A 27,400-nucleotide genomic window follows, 5' to 3' on the forward strand; every position below is an offset into this window, starting at 1 on the left:
AACTCTTCACTTCTGTTTAACATCTACATGAAGCCAATGGGTGAGATCATCCACCATCATGGGTGACTTAGATATCAATATACTGATGACACCCAGCTGTATATCTCGGCCCATGGTGAGCCAAGTGATGCCATGTCCTCCCTCTTGCAGTGCTTGGAGGCTGTTAAGGGCTGGATTAGAAGCAATGGGCTGAAATTGAATCCTGGCCAGAACAAGTGGCTCTAGGTTTTGGATTCTTTGGTCCATGGAGAATTGCCACCTTTGGTCTTAAATGAGATGGCACTGTCCCAAACAGACCCACTGTGTAACCTGAGGGTTCTTCTGGACTCAACACTCCTACTGAAGGAACAGGTGGCAATCGTGGCCAGGAGGGCTTTTATGCAACTGCATGTTGTGTACCACTAACTCCATTTCCTGGACCAACAATCCTTGTTCAGTCCCTGACATTCTAGTCACCTACCATCTTGACTTTCTGAGGATGAATGACTTTGCTCCAGGCTTTTCAAAGTATTCTGCTTCAGCATGAGCAGCTGCTGGCTCCAGGCTTTTCAAAGTATTCTGCTTCAGCATGAGCAGCTGCTGTTTCATTACCGCTATTTTGGACTTTTAAAACTACTAATCCATGAGCCTCCAGGTGTTGGTATCTTGGGTCTTTACATGGTGATAGCTAATGCCCTGGCCCAGTTGTCTTAAATGCCAGTGACTTGACCTGCTTTCAGTTGCCAGTGCTGTAGGCCTTTGGCAAGGATGCAGTTGACATCTTCTGAAATTCTCTGTTCTACTGTCATCCTCACTGTTCAGTATACACTGAGACTGACAGTTTGTGACTGCATCTTCCTTCAGTTGTCTTTTTTCTGCTGAGCAATTTATTCATCTAGGTGATTTTGAAGGCCAGGACATTTAAGGTAAAAGGGGAAGGAAGGACACTCATATTTCTACCATTGTGTATCTTTCACTCTATAATACCTGTGATAGAACATGTATTGCCAATTAAAGCAGAATTATTTTAAGAATTTCTGATTTTTTTAAAAATTGATACTGTATTTGTTAAGTATCTCTGAAGATAACTTGTATAAAATTGGAAAGCGTATAGAGATGAGGAATGAGAAAGCAGAAAAAATACTTTTTAATGTAATTTTGATTTACTTTGACAAAATCAGAGATACCTTTTTAAGCAACTCTTGTTTTCATAACTTAATTTGTAATCATGTTCTTGTATATTATCTAAAAGATATATGATTGGGTAATATTTGAAAATGAAATGTTTGCCATAAGTGATAGAAATGAACTGTCTGTTTTTCTCATATACTTTGGTTTCTAAACAGTAGAATAGTGCACTTAAATCTAGTCTAATTTGTAAGGCAAATTAAAAGCATGTAGTTGTCACCTCTTGTCCACATATTGTTAGCACAGTAGGAATCTGTAATATGTGACTGGTAAGTTGAAATATTAATATAACACATGAAAAAGCTGATGGCTAGCTAATATTCCAGAAAAGAAGAGCATCCTAGTAGTGAATTGTTGTTAGCTCTATACAGGCCTTATGTTTGAGATTGGCTGACTCTATTTGCCTAATATATAATTTAAAGTTTTATTCTTTGACTTTTGTTAAAGAACGTGCAAAACTTGCTTTTGTATAAAGCCCAACAAATGCAGAGAGCAATTAAAGATTACAGAAATAAAAAAAAATTGTGCTGCACAACTGAGTGGTATACAACAGACTATTGAATATGAATGCAAAGTGCATTCTTTAAAATAAAAGCATAGATTGGGAGTATAGGCAAGGTATATGTAAGGTATTATAATTTGGTATCCTTGGGCTGTGATGGACAGTCTTTGGAATCTGCAGATCTTCAAAGATATCAGTGTAGCCATCTTAACTGCTACTATTCCATACTTGAGGGCATTCAACCATCACTGAAGGGCTGACAGTGGAAACTAAACAATTTTTAATAAAATGGCTTGGACAAAGGTAGAATTCAGGCTGCTTTTCTTTTCAGTGTATGTGCACTTGTATAGCTTCTGAGTTGCTACAATACACGGCAACCAATGCAAACCTTGGCCCCATTATATTTTATTATATTTCCATTTTCCATGTAGATGCTTTTTAATGTAGTCATAAACAATAACTTTCCTGTAAAATGTGCAACTAGTGCCAAAAATAATCTAAAACCTACAGTTTGCTAGGGAAAAAAAAACAGCAATATTTTATATCTAATTCAATCTGGTATGTTTTCTGGGTGAAGGTATAGGGCCCAACCTCCAGTGAGCTATCCCGTAATCTGGGACATTGGCCCGTAATTCAGGGAACAGTTAAAGAAAAAAAAATTTCGCTGCGCCCCATGTTTACCGTAGTACTGTTTACCGCCAGAGAAGACAGCTAAGGCAGTGTGGCAAGGAGGGCGAGGCAATATAAGAGGCGCGCGACGGGGGCGGGTTGAGCGTAGCGTTACGTGCTCGAGCCCGTGAGTCGCGCTCCTCGTTCCTGCCTCGCGAGCCTCGGTGAAAGGATTTGGCGCCAGGCGGATCTCTTTCTGCAGCTGCCGCAGCCATACGAGCCAGCCGCCTACACCCAGACCGCATCGAGTCCCTGCCGTCGCCGCTGCCGCCATGAGCTGCTCGCCGGTGAACGTGAAAAAGTTGAAGGTGTCCGAGCTCAAGGAGGAGCTGAAGAAGCGGCGCCTTTCCGACAAGGGCCTCAAGGCCGAGCTCATGGAACGGCTCCAAGCCGCGGTCGACCAAGAGGAGGCCGGTGGAGGGGGCTTAGCCAGCACCGAGCCCGGCAATGGCAACATCGAGGAGTTGGGGGAAGCCGCTCCGGGCAGCGGAGGTGCCCAGGAGCAGTTGCTGATGGCTTCGGGAGGCGGAGGGCCCGACCAGGCCGCGGCCTGCGACGACGATGAGGAGGCGGAGTTCGGCGGCTGCCAGGGAGAGGGAGAGGGAGAGGAGGAGGAGGAAGAAAGCATGGAGTTGGGCGAAGAAAACGGCGAGGGGGTGGCCGCTGGTGATGAGGAGGCGGCCGACGATCTAGAAGACGACGAGAACGGCGACGACCAAGGCTTTCAAGAGGGGGAAGATGAGGAGGAAGACGCCGCCGGCGGCGCGTCCACCACTAGCAGCGGGAACGCCAACGGCCATGGCGCCGTGGGAAAAGAATTGTCTGGCAAGGGCGCTGCCGCTCCGGAGGCCTCGGCTTCGACTCCTGCATCCTCGGGCCAGCCCGCCATCAAGCAGCTTTCGCCCACTCGGCAGCTTTCACCCACTCGGCAGCTCTCGCCCACCCGGCAGCCGCAGCAGCAGCAAAAGCCCGGAGGGCCCGCTCGCCCTGCGGGTGAGTACTTCGCGGAGGCCAGATGGGCGGAGGCGGTTGGTAGCTTCTTCATGGGGTTGGGGCGCGCCGCCATCTTTTTTTTTTTTCGGCGGCCGCGGCAACTTGTCCTTCGGGGATTTCCAGGCCTCGCGCGCCGCGTGTTTCGGAGGGGGAGGGGCGCTTGCGCCATTTCGTGAGCAACGAGGAAGGGGCGCGGGGGAAGGGCGGCCCAGAGGAGCCGCTGGGGCGCGCTGTAGAACGCGCGCGCGGGGGGGGGAGCGTTTGTGCGCTTTTGCGTCACATCCGCTCGCGAGGCGCTGAGGCCTCGAGTTCAAACGCGAAATACGATGGAGGCGGGCGAGTCCTTTTCTTCCGCTGTAGGCCTCTCGCAGCGGCATATTTCTTTGGGTGAGAGTTACCAGGTCTTTTTGGAGCCGCCTTCAAATTTAGTGAGCGGAAATGATGCCCGAAGCCGCGGAATGGCCGGCTAGTTCTGGAAACGAAACGGAAAGCGGTGGATGGATATAGCGATGGGTTGTTGCTTAGTCAGCTAGGGCGTATCATTTCCAGAGCAAGATTTTTGTCCCTTTGCATTCCTACTATATTGTTTCTAATGTACTTTATTTTTTCCTCCAAAAATCCCAAGGGGAAACTAAATCTGAACAGAAACCTGGTGAGAAAAAAAGGGGAGTGAAAAGACCACGGGAAGACCATGGACGGGGCTATTTTGAGTACATTGAAGAAAACAAATATAGCAGGTAATAAGTGGCATTTAATTTTTTTTTAATGAAATACTTAAAATATTTTCCGATAGTTGAATTCAAGTGCCTTTTTTAATTGATCAGGGCCAAATCACCACAGCCACCTGTTGAAGAAGAGGATGAACACTTTGATGACACAGTGGTTTGTCTTGATACTTGTAAGTAAAAAAGTGTGCTGGTCTCTTAAAAGATACTTCTTTGGTAAGACTTTGAGGATCTACTTACGATTATTATCACACTGGAGGTACAATTTATGCTTTTCTTTGAATTGTTCAATGACCCTTACTATTATAATTTATCAAGATTGTTTAGAGATGTGCAAATGATGAAAAGCCAAATGAGAAAGTGGTGCAAGTATATAGGTACAGATTGAGTGTATCTTGTACTTATGCCTAACTTTTAAAATTAACCATGTGCAGGCATCTATATTAGTCTCTGAATTATAATTTCTCCCTCAACTTTGGGTTGATACACAGCTCTAATATATAGTTCATCACTCCTACATTCTGAAGTTTGAGTTAATGGGAATTATTCAATGGTACATGGATGTAGGATTGTGGTTGTAATACTCATAAGCTGGTTATATTTTAGAGCTTTACTTGGAAAATCTTACTGTAGTCATTCCAAATATTTTATGATATGAACATTTGAACTAAAATACTGCTTATAACCAAGTAATTATTATAGAGAAATTGTAACATATATTCCCATGAAAGCCAATATGATGCAAAATACTAATTACCGGTGAATTTTTAAAATACCATTTTCCATAAAAAGCTATAGTGGAATTTTATGTTGTGGATACTACTTTCAGAGCTATAATAAAGTACTATTAAACGTTTGGAACAAAGCACATAAGCCTGCATTGGTAAAGTATTGCAAACTGATAGAAACCAGTTTTAAAATATGTTTCTGTATCAAGTTTACAGTAAATCAGATTTTTCTTCACTTTAGGTTCCTTCAATTTTTTCATGCTATGTTGCTCACGAATGGTTTAACTGATGAGTGATTAAAGCTTTTTTTTTTTTTTTTAAGTAATACATGGAGCATGGCTATTGAAGAAAATTATTAACTTCTGTTTTATAAAAAAGCCTATTGCTTGCATGTTCACTGTAGTTTTGAATGAACAGTGAGTTTGATTTTGGGATAGAGAGCCACTAGATCAGTGATGGCTAAACTTTTCGGCATCAAGTGCCCAAAGTGCGTGCACACATTCCCAAAATGCAACGCATGACCCCCGTGCATGTGCGCACGAGCCCTGTGTATGCACTGCAGAGACCGAACAGCTGGCCATGGGAGGTGCGTACATGCATGGCGGAGCTGAACTGGGGCGATGGCTCGCATGCCCAGAGAGAGAGCTCTGTGTACCACCTCTGGCACACATGCCATTGGTTCACCACCATGGCACTAGATCCAGGGAGGCTTAGTTCTGAGTAAGTATACTTGACAGGGCTTAAGTCCTGTTAAGAGGCCAAAATTTAAGTTTGGCATTAAAAGCAAAAATACTTTAAAATGAAACTACTGCTTTGAGTGAAATGCGGTAGTATCTGTCAGAAGAAGTTGAAATTGATGAAAAATATTTTTCTCTACCCATCTATAAATCTAGAGGTACGCCACAAGTTGAAAATGATATAGAAATTTTTGGAAACACAAACAAAATAGGAAGTCTCTTAATACCTATTGTAATGACATTGGATACTGTAATTTCACACAATATGGACAGATTAGTGTAAAAATTTAAAAAACAAGTTATCAAACATTATCAAACAAAGTTATCTCGGAAACCTATTACGTATGAATTGTATCTATAATATTCTAGGCCCGTGATGGCGAACCTATGGCACACGTGCCGGAAGTGGCACTCAGAGCCACTTCTGCTGGCACATGAGAGGTCTCGCAGAAGAGCCCCAGTCTGCATGCACGCGTGCCACCCGCGAGCTGATTGTTGGGTATCTGGCACACGTGCAGAAGGTGGGGGTGCATGGGAGATGCGTGCATGTGCAGAGACATGGGGTGTGCAGGGGTCTTGCGCAGGGGTGAGATAAGAGGGTTAACTACCGGTTCAGGATTTGCGAGGTTCGGTGATTTACGATGTGCTTCCCTGCACACTGCGTGTAAATCGTCATCAGCACACTGCGTGCAGAGAAGCCGCCTTTGAAACAGCCCTCTTTTTTTCCTGCTTTTTTAACTGCAACTGTGCCTCGCATGGCAGCTGAAGTTGAAAAATCAGGAAATAAAGGTCAGGTAAGAGCCTGGGTGGGCAAAAACATCAGCAGACATAGAACCGGTTCTATGTTTGCTGCTCTTCAGAGCTACCGGTTCTACAGAGGTGGACAGAACTGGTAGAAACCCACCCCTGGTCTTGCGCACATGAGCGGTGTGTGCGTGCGCAAGGTGCGTTGGGGGTCGCTTGCAATTGCCTTTATGCACACGCAATTTTTGGCATAGGTGCCCAAAAAGGGCTGTTCTAGGCTAACATCAATTTGGGAAGTTTGTGATTATTTTGGTGTTCATTGTTCAAAAACATTTAAAGCTCCATTGAAAATTTCTTAATGTGACACCTAAGTTGTCTTAAAACCATCTTGTGTGTGGTGTTAATTTTCTGTTATATTAGACAAGCAAAGCATACAAAGGGAGCATATTCCAAAGGAAAGTTGGGCAAACTTTTGGCATTTATTTTGCTACTAGTGCTGTGCCCACTATCCTATGCTGGATACATGTTAGTGAACACACAGAAGTAAACAAGTTAGATAAGGAACTGCAGCAAATGATTTGCTTACTGCAACTTAATTGAAATTGTTTGCATAGTTATCTGAGTATTGATCCGGGATGCTCAACAGAACTCAAAACCTGATTCATGGAGTATTAAAAGCTCTTGGTCAAGGGTAACTGCTTTTGTAAATATGAAATAATTGATACAAGGGCAGCTTGAACGTTAACTTTCTCTGAATTGTTAAAAAAAAGTTTGGAAAATTGTACAAGTCATCCAGTCATCAGCTAATAGGCAGGTCATCTATTTTATACCCACATTTGTTTAAATGCATGACAAACACACTTTATACCTAAGCTGCATGTAGAAAATTTTAATTCTGGAGTCAATTTAAGTATCCTGTACATTGATTTTACTGCTTTGTTTTGGAACTTTTACAGAGGTGGGCTGAATTCATTTACAAAGACTCATGGTCATCCAAAAATACATGCAAGTTGTTTTTAAATCAAAATAATTTGAACCACATTTTTAAAAGATGCTGTTCATTTTCATGTTAGAATGTACTACAACAGTATCCCACCTCCCCCCTTTTTTTGGGACAGATAACTGTGACCTACACTTTAAAATTTCAAGAGATCGTTTTAGTGCTTCTTCATTAACTATGGAAAGTTTTGCCTTTCTCTGGGCTGGAGGACGAGCATCCTATGGCGTTTCGAAAGGAAAAGTCTGTTTTGAGATGAAAGTAAGTGAAATGAATAGTGTACCTAATACGGTGGTCATTGACGCTGAAAGTATTTTTGCTGAAACACAACTTGTAAAGGCAAAGAAAATACTTTGTTGGTATCTGATGGTAATATGGATATGTACCAGGCTTAATTAAAAATTAATATAATATAATGTAATATATTCCCTTTGCTTTTAAAGAAAAAGCTAACCAGAAAAGAATTATTGGTTCTTGGGAAGAATGTATATGATTACTATTAAATTCAATATCAGCAGTTTATTAAAATAATTAAAATGTGGACTTCTGTGTTACAAAAATAGCATCATCCATACACAAAAGGAAATGTTCAGGTTTGCAAAAATAGCAAGAAAAAGTCCATGCGAAAAACGGTTTTGTTCAATATACATATAGCATGAAAAGTGGGGAGGAAAGATGGGTGTGTCTGGCTGAAATTCTGAAGAGAAATCCCTGGTGGTATATATTTTTAGCTGTTTGTATTGTCAAAACTAAATTCTATTATTTTCTATGGAATAGGTAACTGAAAAAATTCCTGTTAAACATCTGTATACAAAAGACATTGACATACATGAAGTGAGAGTTGGCTGGTCACTAAACACAAGTGGGATGCTGCTTGGTAAGATGTTTTTTTTTCTGGTTTTTCTGTGGAGTTAAGCTCCTGCCATTAGGAGATGAGAGAGGATAAAGTTCAGTTTTTTAAAAAAAAAACCTCAGTTAATGTTTGGAATTAGCTAAATTTGTAATATAAATAAAATGTAATTAAGTGTACATATGAGAGTTGGCCAGTTAGGCACCTTTGGTCCCTCTTCCTCCTCCCATTAATCATTTTATTCTTGGGTTCTCTTAGTAATGGGAAGATAAAGCGGCTTGTGTGTGATCTGCTATATTTTATATACATGCTAGGGTATACAAAACTTTTGCTCTTAAATTTTTTGGTTGCATTGGTGTTCTTACAAAGTTGAAATATTCAAGGATATGATTTGTTCCTGAAACTAGATTTCATATTCGCAACAAGTCAAAATGAAATGTTTTGTGTTAAGCTTCCCAAGGCAATACAAAACAGTGATTAAAATGTTATAAAAATCAACGTGTTACAAAAAAAGTTTCAAAAAACTCTTTTACTTTTGGAAGTTCTTCTGCATTGGAATATAGAAAGTGTAGCTTCTATGTAGGATAATACAGGAAGGACTCATTCCTCATACATCAAGGAAAAAGAGAGTTACAAGAAATAACTTTTAGAAATATCAGTCATTTTTGTCAAGTTTAGCTCTACTCTCATTTACCTGCTTGACTCCATTTAGGATAATGGGTTTACTGGTAAGTTTGTGAAAAATATTTTTTCAGAGCTTGGCATAGAATGCTAGAGAGAATCACATTGGATAGAAAACAATGTACTTCGTTCCATTGGTTGAGGCATTTTAACACTCCTCCCTGTCAAAAAAAACTAGTTCCTTTTCAATATATAATTTGCTTTGTGCCATTAGTAGTAAGTGTTTGTGTTTTCTACAGTTTGAAAGCCTCATCTGCAATTGTTCATATTTATTAGGTGAGGAGGAATTCTCTTATGGATACTCCTTAAAAGGGATAAAGACATGCAATTGTGAGATTGAAGATTTTGGTGAGAAATTTGATGAAAATGATGTGATCGGATGTTTTGCTGTAAGTTGTCTTTATCTTACAGGGTTGTACATGTTCCATATTTACTGTTGTGTGTTTGTGTAATTTTTAATAACTGGAACAACTAACTGGATAACTTTATTACAGTAATGAAAATTTTCTGGAAAATTTGGGAAAGTTCCCTTTCCTTTAAGCCTTCTGAATCTTCTCTTGTACCATGTCATTCCAGAGACAAGTTTCCACAAATAAATCCTCTGAACTAGAAGTTATTTGGGATGTTCAGGAGATGAATATTAAAAGAATATATTTCATCTGGAACCTCAAGTCTTAATTCCTTCTGTTTGGCAAATTTACTTAATAAGCACGGAACCTCTTTGAAACAGGATAGTCAGGGAGGAGATTTGTATTTTCCAAAGTTAACCAAAACAATCCTAAATAGATCAGAACATTTCTCAGACTCTAATGTTTCTCTAGTTTTGTTGCAGCTTTACTTGACCTTCAGTCTAAAGTTTACTGTTAAATCTTAACTAGTAATCTGTTTAGATTTATGGTTTTTTTCTGATACCTTAAACAACTGAGGAATTGCCACTATGTTAATAAAGTATTTTTTTATTATGGCAGAATTTTGATGGTGATGAGGTGGAACTCTCTTACTCAAAGAATGGGCAGGACCTTGGAATTGCTTTCAAGATCCCTAAAGAAGTTCTTTCTGAACGGCCCATTTTCCCACATGTCCTCTGCCATAACTGTGCAGTGGAATTCAACTTTGGCCAAAAAGATGAGCCTTATTTTCCCATACCAGAGGGGTATACATTCATCCAAAATGTTAATCTGGAAGATAGAGTTAGAGGACCCAAAGGACCAGAACATAAGAAAGAATGTGAAGTAAGTAATAGCTCATTTTTGAACTAATACAAAAGCTTAGTGCTTTCAGAAGGGAGGATTGTTTTCTACCTACTCTGTCTTGCAGTGTTGAAGGCTTATAGCACAAATCAAACATTTGAGTAGATAATGAAGTGTTTTATTTTGAGGCTTTATAATTGATATCATGACTAAATTTTCATTAGGTGGTCATGATGATTGGTTTGCCTGGGGCTGGGAAGACAACATGGGTCACCAAACATTCATCAGATAATCCTGGAAAATACAACATTCTTGGAACAAATACTATTATGGACAAAATGATGGTAAGATATTACTGTACTAATTTATTGCACAATTTTTTATATATAGCAACTTTAGATTGTTGTAAATAATTTGGCAGTGGAATTATAGGTCATTTGTTTGACTAGTCTATCAGTTGTGTGCTTTTCATTGAGGATGTGACATTACTGGAAAGGGCAAGGACAGTTCAAGTGAGTTGGGAATGCACTAAATTGCTCATTTTTATATTTGGAAATTTAGCTGTTAAAAGTGTTTCACATTCTTGACTGAAAGGTAATATTAAAACTATCCTGACTCTTCAGATGAGACAGTTCTTTTTGATATTTATTTGACATTCCAATAATTAGTGTTTCTGATTTGAAAGATTATTGCAAGTGGCTAATCAAGTTGACAGAAAATAAACTGGGATAGCACGTTTAAGATTTGGTATCTTTAATGAAAGGATAAAGTGGCTTTATTTTTGACATTTTAATTTATTAAGATTAAAGTGGATAATAAAGTAAACTTAAAATCAGTAATGATATACATGCTATTTGATTTTTATAGGTTGCAGGTTTTAAGCGGCAAATGGCTGACACTGGAAAACTTAACACACTGCTTCAAAGAGCACCTCAGTGTCTTGGCAAATTTATTGAGATTGCTGCTCGTAAGAAACGGAACTTTATTCTGGATCAGGTATGGGGGCTAGAATTCTTTATGTTACTAATGCAATTAAGCTGCAGTTTAAGGGGCATAGAGTAAAATTCAGTGGGAAATAAGTATTTGATACGTAAAATTGAAATTACAGCAATTGTTTCAAAATACAGTTAAAATCGGGGAAAATGGTTACCCTAGAATCTCAGCCTAACGTGCATAATTTCCTTCTACTTGTAAACTTCATTGCATTATACATATGGAGGTGAAATCTAAGCACACTAATTTAACTTAGCTCTAACAATGACAGCTACGTGTAGTAAGTTACTGCATTTTTTTCAGACAAATGTGTCTGCAGCTGCGCAGAGGAGAAAAATGTGCCTGTTTGCAGGCTTCCAGCGCAAAGCAGTTGTTGTTTGCCCAAAAGATGAAGACTACAAGCAAAGAACACAAAAGAAGGCAGAGGTGGAGGGAAAAGATCTTCCAGAGCATGCAGTGCTCAAAATGAAAGGCATGGAACATAATCTATACTGTGTTCTAGGATGTTGAGTATCTGTTTAAAGAAATAATGTAAAATCTATAAAGATTCAAAATTTCTTGCCTTAAACAATTAATGCCTCTTTAAAAAAACTGGAAGACTTCTGTAACTTTGTTAAGACAACACTATATTGTGTTCCCTCTGCTGCAGTCCTTAACACTATTCAGTCATGATATGCTTCATGCAGATGCACAAAGCTGTCTTGGCATTAAAGTGCCCTAGAAAACGAAGCTGAACATGTTGAGTGGACATGTATTCCCAGTTCAATTTTATAGGGAGAATGTGTCAAGTGTTCAAGAATCTTGCTCTTAGCATCTTGAGTTGAAGATCACCTGTCTTATATTCCTTTTATATAGGAGGGGAACTTTGGCTTATTCTGATGGTTTCAGAAATAAATACTGAATATTGAGGGCTCTCTGTCTTATAGGAAATTTTACTCTACCAGAGGTGTCAGAATGTTTTGATGAAATAATCTACGTAGAGTTGCAAAAAGATGAAGCCCAAAAACTTCTGGAGCAGTACAAAGAAGAAAGCAAGAAGGCCCTTCCTCCAGAAAAAAAGCAGAATACTGGTTCAAAGAAAAGTAATAAAAAGAGTGGTAAAAACCAGTTTAACAGAGGTGGACAGAGAGGACGTGGTGGATTTAACATGCGTGGCAACTTCAGAGGAGGAGGTAGACAGTAGTGCAATTTGTCCTTCTATGTTCCCTATATTGTAGGACTCTTCTTAAATGCCTGAAGAAAAAAAGCTGTGAAGGATTAACAGCTATCTATATCTACTTCCAGAAAGTTCTCAGGCTCAGACACAAGCCAGTACCAGTATTTGTAAAGTAGGATAAAGACTGCTATGCAGCTGTTTACCTTTTGTAAAGAGCGTTTGTCTTGATTCATGATTAATATGAAAGTGACAGGTGGTGGTTGAAAAAGTTGGGACTTGTCATTTCCTTTTGTTACAATGATTCTTAAGGAACTCCATTTGGGGTCCTGTAGATGACATTTGAGGTTTGGATTCTAGTTGCAAAGTTCATGGCAACCTGGGTGTTGGGCAGAAACTAACCAATGAAGAGTAGCAGTTGTTTGTAGTTGTGTGTGCCTTTCTGGGGTAATAGGTGTTTAAAAAAAAAACCACAGACATTGTATGAGTAGCATTTTCCCCCCCACAGTCCCTGGAAATCGTGGCGGCTATAACAGGAGAGGTGGCAATATGCCCCAGCGTGGAGGTGGTGGTGGCAGTGGTGGAGCCATAGGTTATCCATATCCTCGTGGTCCTGTCTTCCCAGTAAGAGGAGGCGGAGGCGGTGGAGGCTATTCAAACAGAGGAAATTATAACAGAGGTGGAATGCCCAACAGAGGAAACTATAACCAGGTAATGTGTTGTTAGAACCAAGAAGATGGTCTCTAGATTTAATTAAAAGTATGTTCTGATAACTAAACTTGGAGCCTGTTGCTGATAGTATGTCTAAAGTTTAAAAATTTTATAACATTTCAGTTACTTTTACTTTGAATCAGTTTTTTTTCTTAACATGCTTTACTCGATTCCAATGATTTCTAATCAAGGAATGATATCCATACTGATTTATTTGTAATGCCGTTTTGTGGGCAGTTGTAATCAAGACTCCAAATGACTAAAGATTATAAAGACATGGACATGTAACATAAATGCGACCATAGAACAGCTGAGCACAAGCCACATTTAGTGATAACACAAGTGTGTAATCAGTTGGTTTCCTAATCCCTACATTTTTTCAAATAACTATTAAGCTAAATGGATCTAGTCCTAAACTGTTACTCGTAGGGTGAGTCAGTTTTTTTTTTAAATAAAATAGTAGATTTTAATCTAGAATTCTGGCAGATTCCAAGTATATTTAGTACAGTATTGCATAGTATAATCACAGCTATTAACCTGAAGAAAGCGTTTAGGTTTGTCTCTAAATGGTTCATGGCTGTTGTGCTTGATGAAAAATAACTTATAAACACATTTTGAAATATACCATAGTGTATTAGGGACATGCTCTTAGTAATAAGTTTGGCATGTTCTTAATAAGACAGAATTTATATCTAGCTGGAGTACAAAAACTTTTTCTTAACTAAAACAACTTAATTGGATTGACAGAGATTAGTGTTCAACAGATAACCCAATTTAACCCATTTCTTTTGCTGTAGAATTTCAGAGGAAGGGGAAACAATCGTGGCTACAAAAATCAATCTCAGGGCTACAACCAGTGGCAGCAGGGTGTAAGTATGCTTCTCGGTTTTAAATGAAACACATTTTTTGTTTGCATATACCTCATTCTCTCTGTTTATAAGACTCATAAGTAAGCCATAAACTTAAATTTGACATAACATTGTGTTCTCTGCTCTTTTTCAGCAATTCTGGGGTCAGAAGCCATGGAGTCAGCATTACCACCAAGGATATTATTGAATTCCCAAATAAAAATGAACTGATCCATATTTCTTCAAAACCTTCACAAGAAATCGACTGTTTTCTTTAGTAGGCTAACTTTTTAAACATTCCACAAGAGGAAGTGCCTGCAGGTTCCTTTTTTAGAAGCTTTGTGGGTTTGGTTTTTTTTCTTTTTGTACATTTTTAATTGCAGTTTTAAAGTGAATCTTAACAGAACCTCAGCATTGTGCACGATGAGCGAATGTGTCAGTATTTCAGGGTTCTTACATTTTATCTGTAAAATGTGATTTTTTTTTTTTTACCACAACAAAAGTAAAATGTTGCTTTGTATCTGGTGTCCTCTGATTAAAGATTTTTTTTCTCCCCCTCCCTCCCTCCCTCCCCTCAATTTCTAGGAAACAGTCGTGAGTCATCAAAACAGAATATTTAGCAACCAGGTTATTTTGTGCTCCACCCCCAAAAGATACAATGTAAATAACGTTCATTACACTCCATCTTCCACTCCATCCTCTCTATACAGTTTTTAGATATGGAAGAAGGAAGAAAAATCAAGAGAGTCTTTTGGCAATAAAGAAAGGGATATATATTTTTTAATTTGGCAATGATTTTTGAAGAGGCCAAAACAAACCTTAAAGTTAAATAGTGATGGTGGAGTGCACAATCTAACCTGGTTGCATTTGTCTGTAGAGGCTCAACTTGTGAAGGTACACACCATCAACTTTTTCCATTGTTCTGCATTTTGATTCTGAAAAAGCTGGCTCTGCCCATTTCTTATTAAACAAACTTGTTGTAAATCCAGTTGTCTAATGGGATCTATATGAAGTTAGCTGTGTGTCTGTAACCCTTTCCCCACAAATACTGTGTATTTAGTGTGCTTGTAGTAGTATACTCCACCATTTTGTAAACAAATGAAATTGTGATTCACCCATTTTATATCTAATTTTTAATCATGTTAGTTTTCAGATGGGTGTTTCTCCTTAGCCTGCTGATTTACTTTAAAGAAAGTGGGTGGAGAAATTAACTTTAGCCGTTTGTTTGCAATAAAATAAAATCATTTTACTCTTACTCTGGGATTCTCACCACATTGGTCTAAAATCCCTTTAATGAAACAGTTAGGTTCAATGTTTAAAGTACTGATTTCTGAGAAGGTTCAAAATGTATGCTCTCCACATCCTATGATACAGGGGAGAGAACCCTACGCAAATTGTCATTTTAATAGAAAATATGGAAATTTGCCTGTTTATTATTTTTGCAGTTTGAATTCCTGTGTTGCAAGTTACTACATTAAAGCTCATAATGGCTTTCTTATGTCCACTAATAGTGCTTAAACTCCTAACTTCATTACCAGAATTTTGCAGGACTGTGACTGCAGTTTAATATAGATGAAATTAGTTGCAGAGAGGAATTTTTTTTTGAGGGGGGGGGAGAGGGGGGTTACAAGTGAATAATGCAGAATTGAGTTTAACAGGAGTAAATGAAAGTGGACATTTGTGCATTTTATCGTGAATTCCATTAAGTTGGCAGTCATGGTTTGCATGTACTATCTTTAGCATTTCTAGTTCTTGGGAAACATCAAGATTTTAATAGCTTTCAGCAAAATACTGATGTTCTTGAAAACAAGTAATAGAATTTATTTTGATTGAAAAAATTGTTTCCCAAAATGCACTTGGCCTTAATAAATTTTAGGCACGCTTGAGAATCATTTCTCCCTAATTCATTTGTTGTATTTTGTGCCTTTCCCTTCTATTCCTTTCCCCTTCGTATTTGGGCTAAGAAAGGTTTTGGGATGCTTTGGATGGATTTTTGGGAGCTTAGTGCATGCATTCTGTTCAGAATTAGCATTATTCCTACAATATTTACTAACCTGAACAAATTATTCCTAGATTTGCTTTTCTAGGAAACTACTCTATGAAGCAATCTGCATTCATTAGGGTACACAATGACATGATATCAAAATTGGTTTTCTGTAAAGAAAGCTTTTTTGCGAAGGGATGTGTTTGGCCTTAAAAAAAGTCCCTTTGGGAAAGTAGAAAACATTTGGGACATTACTTTAAGTTTGGGGGCAGCTATTTTATGAGTGTACATAATTTCACAATTCTCTTGGCTTTGGTTCAAGAAGCAGGTGGCAACATGAACACGTGGATCATTGCACACATCCACTTTGTGTAGCAGTTGGTCCTATTTCCAGATCAAGAGATGTATTTAGTTGCTTCCTAATTGGATTATTACAATGCATTCTCTTGGCATACACTTGAAAAACATTCAAAAACCAGATAGTCAAGAAAGTAGCAGTGCAGACTTTATGCCACTGTAATTGCTTCCAACAAGTTTCTGAATGCAATGCTGGTTGTCACCTTTAAACCCTACATAGCACAAAGCCAAACAACTGAGGAACTGTCTTATCACTAGTGGTTTCTGCCTGTTCTACCAGATCTGGCAGCATACATATATTCCATGTCTCTTCTGTGAAACAGTATTTCCTTGGGGACCTAAAAGGCATACTGCCTTTGTTGGAAGTCTTCCTTGTGGAAAAGACTCCTGCTGAATTTTGGATGGTCCAATTTTCTTGGCTTCCCAGAAGAAGGGGGGAAAAACTGCTGCTTTCAGGCTTTAGGGCCAAGATGCTAGCAAGTCCCTCTTAGTATTTTGTTGCGTGTTTTAGTTTTGGTGCAGATATATATATTTTACCAGTCATTTATTTTTTATACATGTTAACTCTTTTATACTTCGTTAGCTAGTTACTTCAGATAGGCGGCCATATAATTTTTCAAAATAAGGAACAAATGTGTTATAGGTCAGCGATCCCCAACCAGGGACACTTTTTGACATCAGGGATCAGTTTCATGGAAGATAATTTTTACACAGCGTGGGAGGGATGGTTTTGCTTGCTCAACCACTGCTCACCTTCAGTTGTGCAGTCACATTCCTAATAGGTCACAGACTAAAATTCAAAATGTAGAACATAAGTACTGTTCTATCAGTTCACAACTTTGGCTGAAAATGGAATTAACGAATTACTTTTTCTCTAGGTTCCCCAAAACTTGTGTTTTTAACAAAACAGACCAGGCTCCTCAGAATGTCCTGGAGTGTTTCATGCCGTGTTCTAGTGCGATAGAAGAGTTAAGGTCAATTGGGGCTGGGAAGTCCATGTTTTTAAGTCCCATTCTCAGCCAAAAAGCTTGTTGCATGACTTTGGACCAATAACTTGACCAAAATGCAAGAATGCAAGCTGCTGCATAAAATCACCTATTATAATTATTGACGATGCGAATTTGACACCCCTGACTTAGGCAAAGAGCTTCTTCTAGATAATTACATAATTTCTCAGTACACTTGGACAGACTTCTTTGGGAAAAGGTACTGCATTAAAAACATACATGTATTAATATACTGTGTTCTTTACAAATACTTTGTACACCAATATGCAATTAAATGAACATACTGAGTTTTTCTATTAGGTATACATTTTTTTCAATTAAAATCAGGGAAAGGATATTTGCTTTTTTAGTAAACTATTCTACAAGATCAGTAGGTCATTAAGAGATCAGTAACAATATATTCTAGTACATTTTGGTAAAACGTTTTTTCAACTATTTGGATCCTTTATCACAATTTTTAAAAAATGATATGTACATAACAAGCTATGCATGCATACATACACCAGCTTGATGCAAATCCTGTACTAATTATGACTGAAGGAATTGGCTGGAATAAGATCATCCAGCTACATCATCTGGTTCTCATCAATGGAAATGTTTTCCCCCCAAAAACCCTTAATCAGATCATTCATAGCGAGTGACCAAAACGGATTCTTACCGAATAGACAAATTAAAAATAATACCAGAATAGTATTGAATATAATAGAATATTATGAAGCAAATCCAGGAAAACAATTGGCAATGGTCTTCGATGTGCAAAAGGCATTTAATTGGCAGTTCATAATACAATTAAAAAGCATGCAATTTGGCAATAAATTTATTAAATTGATTTCGCCAATTTATACGATGTAGACGGCCAGTGTAATAATGAACGGTGACAGAATGGAAATATTTAAGATCAACAAGGGAGTAAGGCAGGGATGCCCACTGTCACCCCTTCTCTTTATTCTTACCTTAGAAAACTTATTGGAAAACATTAGGAAAAATGTAGAAATCAAAGGGGCTTTAATTAAAAAGGAGCATTATAAGGTACAGGCATTTGCAGATGATACAGTATTTTTTTTGGAAGATCCAGAGGATACGGGAGTAATATTAATAAAGGAAATGGCAAGGTCGCAGGCCTTAAGATTAATAAAAACAAAACAAAATTATTGACTAAAAATTTAAAATGTAAGCAAAAAAAAATTAGAAGGAAAATTGGAATGCAAAGTGTGAAAAAGGTAAAATATTTAGGCATTTGGTTAACAGCAAGATGCTCTTCAATCAAAAAAGATAACTGACAATAATACAAATCAAAAAAGAATTGGAAATGTGGGGGAAATTACAGCTATCACTATTGAGGAAAATTGCGGCAATTAAAATGCCTACCCTACCAAAAATGCTATATCTTTTTTCAAACTACCAATAAGATTGGATAAAACCTTTTTAGAGAATTAGATCAAATAATTTGTTTGGGATGGGGAAAAAAGCTAGGATAAAAATGAAATTGTTACAGGACAAAAGAGAAAGGGGTGGCTTTGGACTCCCTGACTGGGAAATGTATTATCAGGCTGCGGCTATGGTATGGATTAAAGATTGGATCAACCTGGAAAATAGAAGAGTATTGTTGATAGAGGGTCATGACTTGCAGAGAGGGTGGCATAGTTTCCAATGGGATGGGAAATGTAAACAGCATGCATATTTTCAGACACATGATTAGAGATTTATTAATTCGGACATGGAACAAGATTAAAAAGAATCATACTAAAATACCGAACTGGCTGTCAACTATGGAAGCACAAATCTACCCAAATGATCTGGGAAAAAAGAGGAATTACAAAGACCTATTAGACACACAAGGAAGATTAAAAATGAGACAAGAATTACAGCAACAAAATATAAAGATAGATTGGTGGCCATACATACAAATTCAGGCGAGATATCAGAAGGACAAAGAACAATTTGGTTTCTGCTTGGAAAAGCATCAATTAGATAAAATTCTACAAGAAATGGAAAAGAAAATGATTTCAAGAATATATAACTTTCTGCTAGATTTTAAAATGGAAGAGGCGGTCAAAGAGACGATGGTGGTATAGGCAGAAAATGTTGGCCACAATAGACCTGGAAAATTGGGAGAGAATGTGGGGATCAAATTACAAACTAATTACATCCACAGCATACAAGGAAAATCAATACAAAATGTTCTACAGATGGCACCTTCCTCCTGGCTAGATTGGCAAAAATGTTTAACTCAGACCCAAATTGTTGGAAATGTGGCAAAGAAAAAGGCACTTATTTTCATACCTGGTGGACATGCCAGGAAGTGAAAAAATATTGGAATACAATTAAACAATGGATAGAAGAAATCACAAATCAGAAAATTGAATTTAATCCGGAAACTTTTTTATTAGGTATAATAACACAAAAATGAAACAAAACAGATAGATATATTATGTTACATATATTAACAGCTGCAAGGATTTCGTACGCACAACTCTGGAAGGAAAAAAGGGTTCCACCGGAAGGCATGGTTATAAAAAAAAAAAAGATTGTATAGAAATGGACAGTGAAAATAAAAGACAGAGAAGATTCAATTATAGGGCCTAGGATGCCTGGTATGAGTGGTTTAGAAATAAAAAGAAAATAAAATGGCAATTAGGAAAAGAATGAGGGAATATGTAAATATACCATGGAGAAGATTGAGATGTAAGGATGTTGTCTCGATGTTGATAACAATGTATAAAGTTTTATGTTTTTAAAATTTGGAAACTTAATAAAATTTATTTTTTTAAAAAGGAAATGTTTCCAAAACAAAAACAAAAACATGCGCATTGCTATATATAAATCAAACAACAATTCTTAAAAACTAAAGGCCTTAGGCACAGATGAAAAATTCTGAAAACAGAAAAAACTGAAATATAGAATAGTAATCCAATCTACAGATTACATAGATTACAAAAATCTATGGCTAACATTAGAATCCGATAAAGTATTGCATGATAATCAAAAATTCTAGCATTCGAAATATATTTGTAGTGTGAGTTCAGGCAAACAGCTATTTGATTTCCTATTAAAATAGGTAATGAGAACAGCAGGAAAATTGTGTTCTGAGGTGGTAGCTGAGAGAAACTTAAAAAGACTGCTGTACTTCATTAAGATCAAAGTAACCATAACTATCCTTTAATTTTAGCCAATGGATAAAGCTTTCATGTACTGTATTTTTAATTAATCAGAAAAATTGCTGGAATGTGCCACTTTGGAAAAAAGATTTCTGCCATGCTCTCAAAGCAGCATATTTTATATACATTTATATACAAATCAGTGATAAAATGAAAATAAAAAAACTGAATTTTACACAAGAAACATTTTATCAAATTATAGTAAAGTTCATACTGTACACGTAATCAGTACAAAATACTTTAATGACACTGTCAAAACTAATGACTTTTTTCATGATTTGTTACTTTCCTTGTGGGATCAAACTCAGTGCCTTCAAACAGTATCTTGTTTCTTATCGCTTCTTGAACCATGCGTTGTTGAAACCTTAGTTTTGCATTGTTGTATCTACAATAGAACCTTTTAAAAAACACATGATCACTTGCATTATTATTTATATTTTGTTTGCTTTATTGCAATTAAAAAACTAAGAAGAAAAGCATGATCTCTTTTTCAGAAAATATAATTTTAGCTGTTGTCAGACTGACATACACAAAACTTAAAGAACACATGCTACATAATATTTTTCTCTTATCCTTTATGCAAAAATATTTTGTTATTCATATATACAGTATTTATTTTCTGTCACTCCAAAAATGTCCGACTTCCACCAGTACTTGCCATGGAAGCTATTTCAAACGCCTTCCCCATTACTCCTACACAAAAAAATCAACAGACATGCCTACTCTTTTTCATTGCAATAGCCTTTTTTAAAGAATAGCAACTAGTTGGAAATTTTAAAAGGCTACATAGTTAACAAAAAATTGTATGGTTGCCAATCAAAAAACAAAACTGCATGGCTCACAATAAACAATTTTGGAATCATAATTTCATGCCAATAATGAAATCAACTAAGTTCTATATGGAAATTATGGAAGAAAATTTGGTCATTGTTGCCAATGAGACCAACTTGGTATAAATTCAGATTGATACATGGAAAGTACAGCTCTTCCAGGTAAAAAGGAAATCTTACTACAAATGTTAATTAGCAAATAAGTACTATGTGCAATTACTAAGTGTCGAAAAAACATACATGATTAGAGCATGATCAATCTTAAAAGAGTAAGCTATCATGTTTGAATCATACCCACCAGCATCCTAATGTCGTCACAAAGAAACCTCCTACTCCCAAGTTATAGGATCGTCTCACTCTGCCTGATGATGAGAAAAGAGCTATCTTACTCATATGAGCATGTATTGATAAGGCAGCAATAACAAATATAGGAAATCAACAGTAAAACATAATCCAAAATAAAGTTATTTCTGAAGTTTAAGGTAACGATCATTGTTGGAATAGTTATTTTAGTTGAATGGGATTTAGTGAAATTGCATTAAACCTGAGATCATCACTGCAGAACAGTTATTTGGAAAGCACAAAGAGCATATTAAATTGATAAAGGAGGAACAGGAGAAATATGCAAATTATTGAAATAAGAATGTCTAGTTAATGACTGCAACAGACTGGCTAATCACTGAATTATTCTTAGTATTAATTTGATCGCTGAATTATTATTTTACTATTAATTTTAACATTTAGAAGTTTAAAATTTCAAAGCTTAGGGATTGTTGACAATATGCATTTTTTCCCTAGAAGGAATGCAGAGTAACAGAAGCAAGCACTACTTTGAAAGATGCGTCAACTCTGTTTATTAAAATGGTGCGTAGATGGCATATGGTGATCTGTGAGAAATTACGATGAGAAAATGGAAAAATAAAACTTTACACACAATCTCATATAATTATATGTTAACAGGTCTTTATTTTTTACTTACTAGTTGCCAAAAAGTGTCCAAGCCCTACACCTAGACCACCCAATATTCCATAAAGAAACGATTGTCGAGCACAAGGAATTTTATGGATTTCCAGCATTTCCTGCAGAAAGGGCTGAAAAGAAATTAAACACATTATCGTTAAGATATACTTGGGAATCACCGAATGTAATTTTAAAATGAACAAGAACAACTTCTCTGAATAATAATTTAAGATCCAATTTCTGTTATAGTTAAGCATAACTGAGAAATTTGATGAAAACAGCTTTTCCACTGACCCACAAAGACAGGAAAAACTGAACAGTAAAGTCTATTGCAACAAATGAAACTCATTCATTGTATGTTACTTCTAGTAGATTTTTCAGAGATTAAAAGTTAGTCTTCCTTTGATTCTATGATTTACAAGTAGTCTCTGATGGCATTAAGTAGATCATGAGCTGGATAGCTCTAATATTATTTTCCTGGTGGATAAGTTGCAGAAAGTGATGCTAGGAGATTGGTCATATTAACAGTCATCAGTATCAAATTTATATATTTAAGGTATAAATTATTCAAATGAATATACTTGGAGATTTGAGGTATAGTGTAATAAATTATTGGTAACATCAAATTTGCTAGTACAACTTAAATAAAGCCATCTGCATTATGAATTAGTTTCTGAACAAAAGGTCATGGACTTCACAGTTTTAGGAATGGATCAGTAAGTGCTTCATAACTGAGTTGTATTCTTGTTAAGATTTGGGAAAGAAGATTTAGAACTTATTTCAGTTTTCATACATTTCCTACCTCAATGTGGCCATATAGTCAAACCACAATGCCAATTTTTGGCAATCCTATCATTGATATTCAGTGATAGTTATAGAGAGCCAAACAGTGGGGCCAAGAACTGTATTTTGGAGTGCATGGAATAAATGAAGGAAAATGGACACAAGGGAAGAAGATATGGAAACTGTTAGGAAGACAAAAATTGTATTACACATTGCCACAGAAGAAGGCAAAGTTACACTAACAGGAAGCATTAAAAACATTGGGTCAAGGATGAAGAGAGAAGATGAATGTGCTTATGTCAAGATAATTTTATTATAGGTTGAAAAATGGATGGAGAAAACTAAAATGTGCAAATACTGGTAGAAAAATTAGTAATCGTATGAAGTCTGCATTAAGGAATAAACATCTGTTGATAGAAACAAAAATGGCTGTATATAAGAGTGCTTTTCCCCATTTTGTTATATGGAACTGAGAGTTGAATGTGTCGGGGAAAACATAAAATGAAAGCAGTTAGATAGGGTAGAGTCTATAACATGTATATAACTGGAAGCTGGTCAGAAAAAAATACAACCAGGAAATAAGGAGTGAGAACAGTTGCGAACTGGAGTTGTGAGTGCTCCATTACTGGTGGTTTTCAAGAAAATACTGGACAACCATTTGTCTGGGATGGAATAGGGACTCCTCCCTTGGCTGGGGTGTGGGTTGGGCTAGAATAACTCTAATATCCCTTTCAGCCCTGTGATTCTTTACTTAAAAACTGTATAGTAAAACAAAAACAGCTATGAATATGAGCTGAATATAAAAGTAAATATGCTGTGGAGGTTTGATTGTACAAAAGAATGGATGAGTATTGAATTACAAATGTATGGTATGTATTTGTGCATGCAAAGGCTTGACAAGAATGGGAAGGTGGAGGAAGTCATGGTCCTATGGAATTAATAAGATCTGCAAAAAAAAAAAAAAAAAAAGGCCAAAAATTTTCAGAACTTTTTCAGGCCACACAAGAAATGGAATATGGAAAAAATGGAATATGGTGGAAAAAACAATTATTTGCCAGGATGGAAAATATGGATTTAGTGAATGGTGTTCAGATATCACAATTGTAATCAAACTTTGGAATTTGCTACTATAAGATATGAAAGCTGACTTCCAGTTTGCCTAGCTTCAAAAACAGTTTGACCAATACATGGAAGTCAGACAATCATGGCTGTTGGCACATGATGGATACTATACTTGTCTTTGAAAGTTATCTGCTGGGAAACTAATGGGGTTTCTTTTTGCTGTCAGTTGGCCACTGTGAGAAGAGACTACTGGACTAGATTGGCCAAGGATCCAATCCACCTTGGCACTACTTATGTTTTTATAATAAATAAAATGTAACTACATTTTTTTGTATCACCTGACTTCTTCGCTTGTCATTCCCTTTCTATACTTAGCATAAAATTTCTTACTCTGAACAGAATGTTGTTTTAGGTATGTGTGTTGTCTTTATTTAGCACTCCTGTATGGATATGCCTGTAATACACTGTCACCATACAAATAGACACATTTACACATTTTAAAATATACATATGCTGTATTAAGGATGATCCTTTCCCAAGAGGGTAAACGCCTGATACTATGTAACAGCTGTTAAGAAGTTAAATTACCAGAATGCTGAGGATATTGTATTTTATAAAAACTCTTTTCATAACAATTGTTTGTTCTTTGGAAAAATATCAAATACATGTGGACATTTTTTTAACACCAGAACAATAATTGGGATCATATACTACCAACCCCACCCCAATATGTTGTTACTACTACACTTTGTATGTCTGTATCAACAAATACAAATAATAATAGACTTATCATTCTTTCTTTTTTGCTTTTTCCTACTGGTAGCCAAAACCCTTTAAAATAATGCAGCAAGGATTGTGGCTGTTATTTTGAAATAGGGTCGCTTGGGTGCAATAGTATTTCCAGAAGTAACTGTCACCATCCCAGCGTGGAAGGAAAAAAAGGAGCTTGGTGTTTTAAAGAGATTAAAATTAAATCCAGGTCTCCTACATTTAGCTGTCAAAAGGAGAAGACCAGAGGTCACCGGAACTTTCGTGTTCAGAGCTACTGTGTATCTCTGGAGGGAGAAAAAAAGATTCGCTTAGCCTGGACTGCTTGAGAAAGTGCTATTCATGGTTCGAAAGGCGGTAACGTTTCGACCAACCGAGCCCTTCGGGGTGATTTTGAAGCAATTCGGCGAATTCGGCAATTTTCTTTAAAGAAGCTTTCACCTCCATTACCTTCTTAGAAACCTTAGTCTCTTCCTCCGTCGCCATCATCAGACAAGTACCGGATCTTTTTCCCGCAGTCCAGGCTCAGAACTACGACCAGCGAGTCAGAATGCCGCGATAGGCAGAGAGGCCTTATGCTTTAAAAAAAAAAAAGCCGCTCTTCCCGCCCGCCTTCCCCCCCCAACTCGGCCTCTCCTTTATCTCTATGGTGTTGGGAGATTGAACTGACGCCATTTTAGGTCTAGAGATTGCGAACAGGAATCCTTTGTTCAGTGAGATGGGTCACAGAGCAGCGCGCGCCTCGTCTGCATGCACGCGCGCGCGCTCTCCTTTCCGCACTTCTTTCCGCGCGCCGACGTTCCAGTGTCTGAGCGCTCAAGGTGGAGCTCGGAGAAGGCGGGAAAAAGGCATGCTAGGAAATGGGAGACGAGCTTCGTCTCCCATTTCCAAGCATGCCTTTAGGGCGGGGGGGGGGGGGCATAGAGTAAATGTAGTTGAACTCATTGAGACAATACCGTATACTGAAGGTTGTGTTCCCCATTTCCTTCTATGCATTCTCAGAACGAGTTTCGCAGGTCAACGCGAGTGTGTGTGGCGTTACTTGGCACAGTGTTTATTGTATGTTTTGCTTTCGTTTAATAATTGACTAAGTTTCAGAGTCAAACATGACTGACCTGTGTTTAGCTACATAATCTCATCGCATTGGTTAAATATTTTTATATACATCTTTTTAAATTAAAAACACCTAGAAAGCCCCGTTGTGTATCCTAATAGAATGACTAGAGAAACTATCACTAACATAGGAGTCTCTGGGAATGATAGACTTTCTGGCTTGAAAATTGGAGCTGTAGTGCAGGGTTATCTAGAGCAGGGTTGCCAACCTTTTAGACCTCAGGGATCACCAAACTCATAATTTTAAATCCCGTGGACCACTAATACGAATTTTGACTGACGGTGGCTTGCTGACATTGGTGGGAAAGTCGGTGCCATATTCCAGAGCTGCAGTAGTCACAGGACTGGCCCTTTGGTCCTCCTGGATCAGCTGCTCCTTCACCCGGGGGTACCAGCCTGCCATGGACTGGAGCAGCTGCTCCGGGAGGACCAAAGGGCCAGTCCTGTGACTACTGCAGCTCTGAAATATGGCACCGACTTTCCCACCAATGTCAGCAAGCCACCCTGGGGCCGATTTCCCTCCCCTGCCACCAAAGGGTGGGAGCCAGTGGGTGGACAGGCCATGTGGGCAGCACAGTCTTATGTTCCCACACAGCCTGGATTAATTGCTTGGGGGGGGGACATTTTTCTGCGGACCACCAAAATTTTCTTGTGGACCACCAGTTGGCGACCACTGATCTAGAGAGTATCAGTTTAGCTAGATTATCAGACTAGGTCACTAGGATAAGCCATATTGCATAAGTGCAGGGGGCGTGCATAAGCGCACCAAGGTGCCTACAGTCCCTGTCCTATTGTTTCTTTTTATTTTTCTTATATCTATCCATTTCATGTATTCATAACTATGTTTATACTTATACCTATTATCTTGTAAGCGATTGACAAATCAAATAAATAAATATTCATAATTCTATAACTGCTTCACAGTTTGGCCTACCTCAAAGGATAGTTGTGAAGACAAAATGGAAGAATACCCCAGTATGGCACTTTAAAATCCTTAAAGTCATGCTGCCTGGTTCCATTACAATATTTTTTATAAAAGTTACTTGGAGATATTTGAAATATTTTGTGAACCCTTTCAAAATTTCTCTTGCCAAACATTCGATGCTTTTCTATATCCAGTTTCCAGTTATCAATATATTACATTTTAGATATCCGTAGTAAGATCATTTTCATTATGACTTGCAAAAATGTCACAAAATAGCAAGTAAATTTGTATGTTCAAGGGACTGTGAGTAAGTTGAGAGAAGGTACAGGAGAGAAAATGTCTTACATGGGTAATCCTTGACTTTCGACCGTTTGTTCAGTGACCATTCAAAGCTACAACACTGCTGAAAAGGATTTATGGTCATTGCAGTATCCCTGCGTTCACATGATCAAAAATTGGGTCTTGGCAGCCTACCTACACTTCCATGTGCAGGGTCACTCCAGCACTCCCCACCTGCTTATCTCTCCCCCACCTTTATCTCCATCTTTGCCCTTTGGCTGCCCTGCATCCTACCGTACAGGGTGGCAAGCAGGCTTTGGGGAAACTGCAGTTGTCCCAGTCCAGGCCCAGCCACAAATACTCTTAACTGGTCCACACTTTGAGCCCCCTGCCACCCTGCACTTCACTGTCACACTTCACATTTGCCATTCTGCTGATGAGATATGCCTGGCCTCGATGTCAAAAAAAGCCAAAATCCATCCCTGA

The 27,400-nt window shown here is 37.8% G+C and overlaps 2 protein-coding genes across 2 annotated transcripts; one reads left to right on the plus strand and one right to left on the minus strand.

The window, feature by feature from the left end:
- Positions 1-2,492: 2,492 nt before the first annotated feature.
- On the plus strand, positions 2,493-14,672 carry HNRNPU (heterogeneous nuclear ribonucleoprotein U). The gene is made up of 14 exons (XM_026669388.2): positions 2,493-3,331; positions 3,957-4,068; positions 4,156-4,229; positions 7,384-7,523; positions 8,040-8,139; positions 9,070-9,182; positions 9,762-10,025; positions 10,208-10,327; positions 10,851-10,979; positions 11,280-11,448; positions 11,903-12,148; positions 12,638-12,840; positions 13,638-13,709; positions 13,843-14,672. Exons 1-14 carry the CDS (start codon positions 2,611-2,613, stop codon positions 13,894-13,896), a joined length of 2,517 nt encoding a protein of 838 aa, XP_026525173.2. The 5' UTR covers positions 2,493-2,610; the 3' UTR covers positions 13,897-14,672.
- A 4,729-nt stretch (positions 14,673-19,401) lies between these two features.
- Positions 19,402-25,496, minus strand: COX20 (cytochrome c oxidase assembly factor COX20). Its single transcript, XM_026669391.2, has 4 exons — positions 25,048-25,496; positions 22,004-22,115; positions 21,323-21,386; positions 19,402-20,591 (listed from the first exon to the last, which is right to left on the minus strand). Exons 1-4 carry the CDS (start codon positions 25,084-25,086, stop codon positions 20,453-20,455), a joined length of 354 nt encoding a protein of 117 aa, XP_026525176.1. The 5' UTR covers positions 25,087-25,496; the 3' UTR covers positions 19,402-20,452.
- Between the last annotated feature and the right edge of the window lie 1,904 nt (positions 25,497-27,400).

Source organism: Notechis scutatus, chromosome 1 (assembly GCF_049901735.1).
Source record: "Notechis scutatus isolate UNSWTSFEM ecotype Mainland chromosome 1, rNotScu1.2, whole genome shotgun sequence".
NCBI lineage: Eukaryota > Metazoa > Chordata > Lepidosauria > Squamata > Elapidae > Notechis > Notechis scutatus.

Coding starts and splice junctions, on each gene's coding strand:
- HNRNPU (XM_026669388.2), top strand. CDS start 2,611: ATGAGCTGCTCGCCGGTGAACGTGAAAAAGTTGAAGGTGTCCGAGCTC. Junction 3,332..3,956: donor AGGGCCCGCTCGCCCTGCGG/GTGAGTACTTCG, acceptor AAAAATCCCAAG/GGGAAACTAAATCTGAACAG. Junction 10,980..11,279: donor GGAACTTTATTCTGGATCAG/GTATGGGGGCTA, acceptor CATTTTTTTCAG/ACAAATGTGTCTGCAGCTGC.
- COX20 (XM_026669391.2), bottom strand. CDS start 25,086: ATGATGGCGACGGAGGAAGAGACTAAGGTTTCTAAGAAG. Junction 21,387..22,003: donor TGGACACTTTTTGGCAACTA/GTAAGTAAAAAA, acceptor TCTCATCATCAG/GCAGAGTGAGACGATCCTAT. Junction 20,592..21,322: donor GTGACGACATTAGGATGCTG/GTGGGTATGATT, acceptor GTTTTTTAAAAG/GTTCTATTGTAGATACAACA.